This window comes from Xyrauchen texanus, chromosome 34 (genome assembly GCF_025860055.1).
Source record: "Xyrauchen texanus isolate HMW12.3.18 chromosome 34, RBS_HiC_50CHRs, whole genome shotgun sequence".
NCBI classification, from domain to species: Eukaryota; Metazoa; Chordata; class Actinopteri; order Cypriniformes; family Catostomidae; genus Xyrauchen; species Xyrauchen texanus.
The window spans coordinates 2,283,020-2,294,159 of NC_068309.1; the positions used below are offsets into that span (position 1 = coordinate 2,283,020).

The following is an 11,140-nucleotide window of genomic DNA, read 5'->3' on the forward strand; positions in this document are numbered from 1 at the left end:
TTGTGAATCTGTTTTTTCTTTTTATTTTACCCCATTGGTGAGTCTTTTTTTTTACCCCATTGGTGAGTCTGTTTTTTCTTTTTATTTTACCCCATTGGTGAATCTGTTTTTTTTTTACCCCATTGGTGAGTCTGTTTGTTTTTTTTACTCCATTGGTGAATCTGTTTTTGTTTTTACCCCATTGGTGAGTCTGGTTTTTATTTAATTTTTTTACCCCATTGGTGTTCTGTTTTTTTTTACCCCATTGGTGAATCTGTTTTTTCTTTTTCTTTTACCCCATTGGTGAATCTGTTTTTTCTTTTACCCCATTGGTGAATCTGTTTTTTATTTTTACCCCATTGGTGAGTCTGTTTTTTTAATTTTACCCCATTGGTGAGTCTTTTTTTTTACCCCATTGGTGAGTCTGTTTTTTATTTTTATTTTACCCCATTGGTGAATCTGTTTTTTATTTTACCCCATTGGTGAATCTGTTTTGTTTTTGTTTTTTACCCCATTTGTGAATCTGTTTTTTCTTTTTATTTTACCCCATTGGTGAGTCTTTTTTTTTACCCCATTGGTGAGTCTGTTTTTTCTTTTTATTTTACCCCATTGGTGAGTCTTTTTTATTTTACCCCATTGGTGAGTCTTTTTTATTTTACCCCATTGGTGAGTCTTTTTTTTTACCCCATTGGTGAGTCTGTTTTTTATTTTTATTTTACCCCATTGGTGAATCTGTTTTTTATTTTTACCCCATTGGTGAGTCTTTTTTTTTTACCCCATTGGTGAATCTGTTTTTTTTATTTTACCCCATTGGTGAGTCTGTTTTTTTTTTACCCCATTGGTGAGTCTGTTTTTTTTTACCCCATTGGTGAGTCTGTTTTTTTTTTACCCCATTGGTGAGTCTGTTTTTTCTTTTTATTTTACCCCATTGGTGAATCTGTTTTTATTTTTACCCCATTGGTGAGTCTTTTTTTTTACCCCATTGGTGAATCTGTTTTTTTTACCCCATTGGTGAGTCTGTTTGTTTTTTTTACCCCATTGGTGAATCTGTTTTTATTTTTACCCCATTGGTGAGTCTTTTTTTTTTACCCCATTGGTGAATCTGTTTTTTTTACCCCATTGGTGAGTCTGTTTGTTTTTTTTACCCCATTGGTGAATCTGTTTTTGTGTTTACCCCATTGGTGAGTCTGTTTTTTTTTTTACCCCATTGGTGAGTCTGTTTTTTTTTTACCCCATTGGTGAGTCTGTTTTTTTTATTTTACCCCATTGGTGAGTCTTTTTTTTTTACCCCTTTGGTGAGTCTTTTTTTTTACCCCATTGGTGAGTCTGGTTTTTATTTAATTTTTTACCCCATTGGTGAGTCTGTTTTTTTTTTTTTACCCCATTGGTGAATCTGTTTTTTTACCCCATTGGTGAATCTGTTTTTTTACCCCATTGGTGAATCTGTTTTTTTTTATTTTACCCCATTGGTGAGTCTGTTTTTTTTTACCCCATTGGTGAGTCTGTTTTTTTTTACCCCATTGGTGAGTCTGTTTTTCTTTTTATTTTACCCCATTGGTGAATCTGTTTTTTATTTTTACCCCATTGGTGAGTCTTTTTTTTACCCCATTGGTGAATCTGTTTTTTTTACCCCATTGGTGAGTCTGTTTGTTTTTTTACTCCATTGGTGAATCTGTTTTTGTTTTTACCCCATTGGTGAGTCTGGTTTTTATTTAATTTTTTTACCCCATTGGTGTTCTGTTTTTTTTACCCCATTGGTGAATCTGTTTTTCTTTTCTTTTACCCCATTGGTGAATCTGTTTTTTCTTTTACCCCATTGGTGAATCTGTTTTTTATTTTTACCCCATTGGTGAGTCTGTTTTTTTAATTTTACCCCATTGGTGAGTCTTTTTTTTTACCCCATTGGTGAGTCTGTTTTTTATTTTTATTTTACCCCATTGGTGAATCTGTTTTTAATTTTACCCCATTGGTGAGTCTTTTTTTTTTACCCCATTGGTGAGTCTGTTTTTTATTTTTATTTTACCCCATTGGTGAATCTGTTTTTTATTTTACCCCATTGGTGAATCTGTTTTGTTTTTGTTTTTTTACCCCATTTGTGAATCTGTTTTTTCTTTTTATTTTACCCCATTGGTGAGTCTTTTTTTTTACCCCATTGGTGAGTCTGTTTTTTCTTTTTATTTTACCCCATTGGTGAGTCTTTTTTATTTTACCCCATTGGTGAGTCTTTTTTATTTTACCCCATTGGTGAGTCTTTTTATTTTACCCCATTGGTGAGTCTTTTTTTACCCCATTGGTGAGTCTGTTTTTTATTTTTATTTTACCCCATTGGTGAATCTGTTTTTTATTTTACCTCATTGGTGAATCTGTTTTGTTTTTGTTTTTTTACCCCATTGGTGAATCTGTTTTTTATTTTACCCCATTGGTGAGTCTGTTTTTTTTTTTTTACCCCATTGGTGAGTCTGTTTTTTTTTTTATCCCATTGGTGAATCTGTTTTTTTTTTAACCCCATTGGTGAGTCTGTTTTTGTTTTTTTACCCCATTGGTGAATCTGTTTTTTTTTTCCACCCCATTGGTGAGTCTGTTTTTTTTTTTTACCCCATTGGTGAGTCTGTTTTTTGTTTTACCCCATTTGTGAATCTATTTTTTTTTACCCCATTTGTGAATCTGTTTTTTTTTGTTATTTTACCCCAATGGTGAGTCTGTTTTTTTTTTACCCCATTTGTAAATTCTTTATTTTTTCACACTTGGGTGGCTTTAACTCTCATACAAGAGAGTTAAAAATTGTTAACACATACAAGACTGTGTATTTAATGTGTAACTGCATGTTCTGCAAAACACCCACATTTGCTGCGACTGAGGTATGGGTACGGTTAGGGTTAAGTACATTGTATCAATTGGTTTATAATTAAAGCCAAATAATCTAAAGTGGGTCCATTTTAGTTTTTTACACACTGATTTTATTTTAGATTAAATGAGACTCATCTGAAGTCAAGTACTTTTGTCTTGTTTTTGAGGATGATTTTTTTAATCAAAAAATATTTGCATCGTTATTAACAGTGACACTGTAGCACCTGCAAAGATGATTTTAACCATGTCGTTTTTGTTTTAAGCAGATTTAAATGTGCTCAATCTCTGATGTCAGTTCACTCGTACTGTTGGCAAATGAAACATGATTTTATGTCCACAAATTCATAAAATGAATCACAGGAACAATAAACAAATGATTTGTGTAATATATGTTTGTTTCTAGTGTTTACTGCACTGAAATCAGTTTTCTATAACAAGGTGGATTTTGGTCTTTTGTCACTTGAATAAAATCTGCTGTTAAGAAAAGCTTCAGATTGTTGCATAGCAAGACATCATCATCAACCACACAATGCAAATGATGTTTAAAAAATAATTTATTGTTCTGTATGTACAGGAAAATATAGAAAACGGAGTAGAAAAGTTATTGTACAGGGAAATATCTGTGCACTGCATTGAGGAAACACTAGAGCCGCTAAATGTTTTCAGGTCGCTGGAGAAATATTCAACGTCTCAAAGTCTCTTAACTAAGAGTACCAACTCACACACGGGCCGTCTTCCAAATCACATGAAACCAAATCCTCCATTTAATGTCAGAGACCAACAACGTGTCACTGTGACATCATTAAAGGGAAAACAGGAACTTTGGGGGGTTTTGTACATGTTCAGTGAATGCTTAATCTCTCTTTTACAAACACACACACACACACTTAAATGTCATGCAGCTCTTTGGTTTGTGAATAACACCATCACAATTTCACCGCACCGACGTGTTCCTCATAACATCAAACTCAAGAGCAGGAACAGATTTTGATCTAAATGTGACCGGAGAAAGAACTGTTTGGGGAAAATAAAACGTTAAAAAGAAAGATGCATCTCGCTAATACTCTGACAGTAAATAATGCAGAATAATATCAATAATATAATAATTATACAAAGGCATTCCATATGTTTATTATGTTCAAGGGAGCATTAAAGTACCGTGGGGTTAGATGGACGGTTTTTGCTGTTGCGTACCATTTATATAAGCGTGTCCCGCTGAATTGTCATGCTCCTGCGAAAGGCGACGTGGGATAATAGGATGGTGGACGCTGTGAATTGAATGGGCTTAAGCTTGTGCATTATTGCACCCCTAACCCCTCACATCATTTGGTCCGTTCTGCTCTTAAAGTTCCAATAAAAGGCAGCGCTAATGAGACTGGTGTTAAAGTTGTTGTAAGCGATTTTAGCTGTTCAACTTGCACGAGAATGAGCTGTTTAATTAGCCACGCCCCCTCTTTCCAAAACCCCACCCTCCACAGATAACAAATGAGCTCCGAGATCAACATAGTGCAGAAACGGTTGTTTAAATCAACAGCAGCAAAACAGCGCCCTCAAATGGCAATTGTTATGAACAACATGGCATAAAAATGACATTAAGCCTCAATACTTCGCTGCAACTACAATACGAGCGCATGCAAAATGATTGACAGGTCAAAAGCGTTGTCTGATGTCATAGAGACCGGTGAGATATCTCACGACACTGACATTCATATCTTTCAGGTAGTAGGAACATATTTTGCATACCTTACCATGAAACAACAATTGCTAACAGCACCTTTAATTAAAGATCTGCTCATCTCAGAGGAAACACTGGCTAATTATTTTAATAATACTGATTCTGAGCAGCGGTGCCGTTGTGAGATAATACAAATAAGAGAAGAAATCATCGTCCCTGCAGTTCTTTAAACTTTACTATCTAAATAAAAACTATCGGCATGCACGGTCATTTCTTTGTCCAACCGCTCCTCGCGTAAATAAGACAAATTGCAACAACGCAATCTGAAAAAAGATAAATTGCAATAATGCTGTCAGACAAGACAAAAACGCATATTTACAATTACGTACAGCAAAATTGACGCTTATAAGTAAACATTATGTTGGATGAAAAAAAACGATGTTAACAAATACAGTTGAAGTCAGAAATTTACAAACACTTCAGCCAAATACATTTAAACTGACATTTAATGGTAGAAAACCTTCCCTGTCTGAGGTCAGTTTGGATCACGACTTTATTTTAAGAATGTGAAATGTCAGAATAATAGTTTTATTTCAGTTTCTATTTCTGTCATCACATTCCCAGTGGGTCAGAAGATTACATACACTGTTAGTATTTGGTAGCATTGATTTAAATTGTTTAATTTGGGTCAAATGTTTTGGGGCTCTTTCCACAATCAGTCCTCCAGACAGAACTGGTGTAACTGAGTCAGGTTTGTAGGACTCCTTGCTTGCACATGTGAACGAGCTTTAACTTCCTGTCTGATGTCTTGAGATGTTGTTTCAATACATCCACAAAATGTTCCTTCCTCATGATGTCATCTATTTAGTGAAGTGCACCAGTCCCTCCTGCAGCAAACACCCCCACAACATGATGCTGCACCCCCATGCTTCACAGTTGGGATGCTGTTCTTCACCCTTTTCCCTCCAAACATACCGATGGTCATTATGGCCAAACAGTTCAATAGTGTTTCATCAGACCAGAGGACATTTCTCCAAAAGTCAGATCTTTGTCCCCATGTGCACTTGCAAACTGTAGTCTGGCTTGTTTATGGTGGTTTTGGAGCAGCGGCTTCTTCCTTGCTGAGCCTTTCAGGTGATGTCCATATAGGACTGGTTTTGCTGTGGATCTAGATACTCGTCCACCTGTTTCCTCCAGCATCTTCACAAGGTCCTTTGCTGTTGTTCTGGCATTGATTTGCACTTTTCACACCAAACTATGTTCATCTCTAGGAGACAGAATGCGTCTCCTTCCTGAGCGGTGTGATGACTGTGTGGTCACATGGTGTTTATACTTGTGTACTATTGTTTGTACAGATGACCGTGGCACCTTCAGGGGTTTGGAAATTGCTCCCAAGGATGAACCAGACTTGTGAAGGCCAACAATTTTTTTTCGGAGGTCTTGGTTGATTTCTTTTGATTTTCACATGATGTCAAGCAAAGAGACACCGAGTATGAAGGTAGACCTTAAAATACATCCACAGGTACACCTCCAATTCAGTTCAACTCTTATCAGAAGCTAATTGGCTAAAGGCTTGACATCATTTTCAGTAATTTTCCAAGCTGCTTAAAGACACAGTTAACTTAGTGTATGTAAACTTCTGACCCACTGGAATTGTGATAATAGTCAATTAAAAGTGACACAATCGGTCTGTAAAAATGACTTGTCATGCACAAAGTACATGTCCTAAATGACTAGTTTGCTGATATTTTTAAATGGTTAAAAAGAAAAGCAGAAAAAAAAAGTTTTAATGACTTCAACCTAAGTGTATGTAAACTTCTGAATTCAACTGTAATAATGCAAAATCCATTGGGTCAGAGCCGGTACTAGGATGCAATCTTTAGTAGGGAACTTATATGTTCAGGAAAATCTAGGTGAGCAATGCCCACTTAGCTCCCCATTAGACCGGCCATGTGTTGGGTTTGATGATTATGCAAAACTATGTTGCCGAAAAGCGCTTTTAGTGTGCGATCACGCCTTTCACATTTACAGGCATATCGCTGACCTTATAGATGCCATATTTACTTTTATGCAAATAAAAACAAATTTTAACGTTTTCCATTTTCGCTGAAGATGTTTTGTAAAGACTTATTTAAAAAAAAAAACGATAGTACGTCTATCCCTCATGTACGTTAAACTGCTGTAAATCTGCCATCAAAACACGTCCATAGCTAAGTACTTTAAATAATATTCTGGGTTCAATACAAGTTGAGCTCAATCGACAGCATTTGTGGCATAATGTTGATTACTACAAAAATGTATTTACTATCGTCCCTCCTCCTCTTTAAAAATAGCAGATATCTGTGTTCCAGTGAGACACTTATAATGGAAGTCGATGGGGCTCAATGGAAATCGATGGGGCTCAATGGAAGTCGATGGGGCTCAATGGAAGTCGATGGGGATCAATGGAAATCGATGGGGCTCAATGGAAATCGATGGGGCTCAATGGAAGTCGATGGGGATCAATGGAAATCGATGGGGCTCAATGGAAGTCGATTGGGATCAATGGAAATCGATGGGGCTCAATGGAAGTCGATGGGGCTCAATGGAAGTCGATGGGGCTCAATGGAAATCGATGGTGCTCAATGGAAGTCGATTGGGATCAATGGAAATCGATGGGGCTCAATGGAAGTCGATGGGGCTCAATGGAAATCGATGGCGCTTAATGGAAGTCGATGGGGCTCAATGGAAATCGATGGCGCTTAATGGAAATCGATGGGGCTCAATGGAAGTCGATGGGGCTCAATGGAAGTCGATGGGGCTCAATGGAAATCGATGGCGCTTAATGGAATGTTGAATTGAATGTCTTGCGCCTATAATTTTGAAACGGTTAGAATTTTAATGTTTACAGATTAAACCCCATTAACTTCCATTGTAAGTGTCTCACTGGAACAGATTTAAAGAGGAACGAGTCGAAATGTATTTTTGTGGTCATCAACATTGACACAAATGCTGCCGATTGAGCTCAACTTGTACTGAATCTAGTGTTAAGATTCTGACTGATGATTCAAACCCCAAAATCAGACTAAAACGCTTCTGAAACGATAAAAAAACCAATACAAATGTTGTCAGTTTCAAACCAAAACAAAACTATTCACGCAGCTGAAAGAGAATATTCATGATTCAGAGAGAGCTGCACACATCAACTTTAAACTCGACACACATCACACGTTTGAGGAACAAAGCGTGACCGATATCTTGTTGGTTTTGTAATCGCTGTCCTGTGCCAAAGAAAAGGCTCCTCTGGTGGCCACAATGACAAAGATATTTCACAATTAACATTAAAACTTGTAGCCTTAATTAAAAAAGAACCGAAATTCGATGATCAATACTTCATCTGGTTTGCACTGATATCTGCAGTCCTGTTTAACCTCCGTCACTCCATCATACAGACACTATTAAAAGCATTATTTAATGCAAATGTCTTTTTGCCATTTGACGCTATAATAAAGGGTGAACGCTCAAATTGCTCTCGGGCCACATCTAATTCTCATGTGGAGGAAAAAAGAGACAAAAAACATGATGAATTAGATCACAGGATGTTGAAAACACACGCAACACTGCAGTCGGGATGGAGGGCAATAAAAAGACAGCACGCACACACACATGTGCTTAAAACAGTCACACAAATGTAACAAAGAACAGCACAAATGCATTCTGGGATACATATCACACACTCGTTTGTCAAACTGGTTTCATCTGATCCGAGCGCAGTTTTCCATCATTTCTCTTTAAAAGCATCTTGCATTCAACTGGTCTCAGATCACAGGAGATTAGTGCCGCCTCTCTTTTCCCATCATGCTGAGGTCATGACAGCGTGCAGTCGTATGATCCCTCCTCTAGCGTCGTCTCCTCCTCCTCCTCTTCCTCCTCAGGCATGTCCTCCAGCGGTCGAGCGTTCGCTCCAGGTGAGCCCTCTAGTGGCAGCGGGTGACCTGACACAACGGCCCCGCGTGGGTCTTCGGCTCTGGGCAGCAGCGGCGGTTCAGTCAGTTTTGACGCGCCCGTCGGCTGGAACGCTTCAGGCTGGACCTGCTCGACGGGAACCTCCGTCAACTTCAGCAGCTGAGGACGAATCAGATTCAAGAACGGCTTGTAGCCCAGACTAACAGAGAGGGACGGAGAGAGAGAATAAAACGTTAATAAGCAAACTTTATATATTCACGTGGTCTTGACAGTTCATGGTTCGGACACCTCTTCATCAATGAAATACTTTTAAAGATATTGCATAAACAAAGTACAACATATATGTTAGAAGAGAAACATATTTGAACTGATCATAAAATTTCAATGTTGAAATTTTCAACAATGCTTATTCAGCACTTACTAATATATTTTAATAAATTAACATTATCAAAGATTAATAAATGCTGCATAATATATATTGTATGTTCATCGATAGTTCATGATAGCGAAGTCATTAACTAATGTCAACAACAACAAAAACAAAATCGATATTTTTGCTGAAATTTATTTTTCTCAAAAAACTAAATGATCTGAAAAAAAAAAAAATCTGAAATGTTTTTTTTTCCTATGAAAATTTAATTGTTTTCTAAAAAAAAATTATCTTTCAAATTATTATTATCTTTTTTTCCAAATAATTTTTTTTTCTCAGAAATTTTTATTTTTCTCCAAAAAATGCATTTGAAAAATTACTCAGAAATATTTTTTTCTTGATTTATTTTTCTCAAAAACATTTTCTCTGGAAAAAAAAGAAATAGAGAAATTTCCCTCATGAGGCAACACAATGTTTTTTCTTGCTAGCTAACAATAGCATGTGATACCAACCTCCGCCACCAGGTGCCACTATCAGCAAGCATGAAATCATATGATGACAAATTGACAAAAGTGGAAAACAAAATTTCATAGAATTATTTTTCTTTTATTTTTTGCATTATTTGTGGATATTTTGTTTTCTTCTGTAGGACACGGGCTCAGGAAGGCACTAAAGCCCTATTCAGATGAGAATAGTTTTACGGACAAATGTCCATAAAGTAATTATTTCTGTGGACATCTATAATATTTACAGTCGATTTACACAGGATAAGCGATGTCTGTAAAAATGGGGGTGTGTCTACAGCATTTAAACACTGCTGTCAAGCGTAACTGACCTATTAGAAAATGTATAAAGTGCTGATGAATTACATGAGCATATACTGTGTATCTGTGATTATTAGAACAAATTGATTGGAATATCTGTCTAAATACAACAGAACTGCTGACATTAACAAGTCTGTAATCTTAAAATATGGACATTCCCTTCACACATGATGTATATTTATGTTCTGAAACACGGGACTCAACACAATTTCCAAGTTCACTCTCAAATCATAATAAAAACCTGCTGGTTTCTCTTTTACATGGGTAAATAAACACTCATCAGTCCAAACATGCAGAAAAACATGCATCAGTGCAAATGCAACAGCCTGCATTATCTGAAGTGTCCTCCCTTTACCAACATCTACTTCAGGCTCTCTGAGAACTTAAGAAACTGTGTATTTAAAGGGCTCAGTGGCTATAAAGTGGCTACGGGCTTTTTACTAACATGTCAATTTGCACGGGATTAACGCTTTAAATATATACATATAAAAAAAGGTTTTCATGCTCCATGATACTGACCAATCAGCTGATGCCCAGAGGTCGACAGCGATCAGACCCTCTCTGATGCTCTGCACAGTTTCAGGGGGAACTTCTGGACTGTCCAAGAACCCCACCACCTGCTTAATGACGCTGGCGTCTCGCAAGATCAGACCGATGACCACACACCACTCCAAACAACCCGCCTCCATGAACACATGCAGGAGATAGCTGAAATCATAGAAAACAATTTCACACATGCATACCTGTGCAAGCTGCTTTTGTTTGATCATTAATGATGCAGATATACACATACAAAAGGCATTCTGTGGGTTTGTTTACATTTAAATTTTTGACAGTTGTTCGCCCACTATTACAGAACCGTCTAAACCGTTTGGTTGATGTACCTTAAAAGCTCTTGGAGGATTTTGAGTTAAAAATTTTGGTTTTCTGATTTCACTTGAAAGATAACTAGTAGTATATAAGTATGCTACTCAGAACATAGCCAATGACCTCATCAGTCCCCAAGATTTCATTGGTCCCCCGGTGATGACATCATCACTTACCGCAGTTGCACCTGAGACTTATGCGGTCCTTTATTGGCCAGCTCCATGGAGATGTGCTCAAGCTCTGATTGGCTGAGACTGAGGGTGGAGAAATTCTCATCTACCATCGTCCAATCACCATCCACCATGGAGCTGGTTTCAGTCAGGTCAGTGGCCGAACCAATACTGCACTCCTCTCCTGAAAGGACGGACAGAGAACAAGAATGACGTGTGAGAGAGAGAGAGAGAGAGAGAGACAGAGACAGATAAACAGACAGATTCTACTTTCTCACCTTTGTTAATAAGAGGAGACAGAAAAGCCTCTTGTGTTCGTGGTCCTCCATGAGAGGAGTCGAAATCCAGCTCCCTTGGCACCGCCCCCAATCCGTCAAGCCAGCTGTGATTGGCTGTGGTTGCCTGAGGGGGCGTGGTGTCCATGTCACTGTTCAGCAAACTGTCAGCTGACTGCGACTTCAGC

The 11,140-nt window shown here is 37.6% G+C and overlaps 1 protein-coding gene across 1 annotated transcript in view; it reads right to left on the bottom strand.

Moving 5' to 3' along the window:
- Window positions 1-3,697: 3,697 nt before the first annotated feature.
- Window positions 3,698-11,140, bottom strand: part of LOC127627339 (guanine nucleotide exchange factor subunit RIC1-like) — a 67,834-nt gene continuing 60,391 nt past the window's right edge. Inside the window, exons 20-23 of the mRNA XM_052103688.1 lie at window positions 10,956-11,133; window positions 10,684-10,861; window positions 10,160-10,348; window positions 3,698-8,645 (exon numbers count right to left, since the gene is read on the bottom strand). Of these exons, the coding sequence (XP_051959648.1) occupies window positions 8,348-8,645; window positions 10,160-10,348; window positions 10,684-10,861; window positions 10,956-11,133 (843 nt within the window). The 3' untranslated portion in view covers window positions 3,698-8,347. The remainder of the gene's footprint in view (window positions 8,646-10,159; window positions 10,349-10,683; window positions 10,862-10,955; window positions 11,134-11,140) is intronic.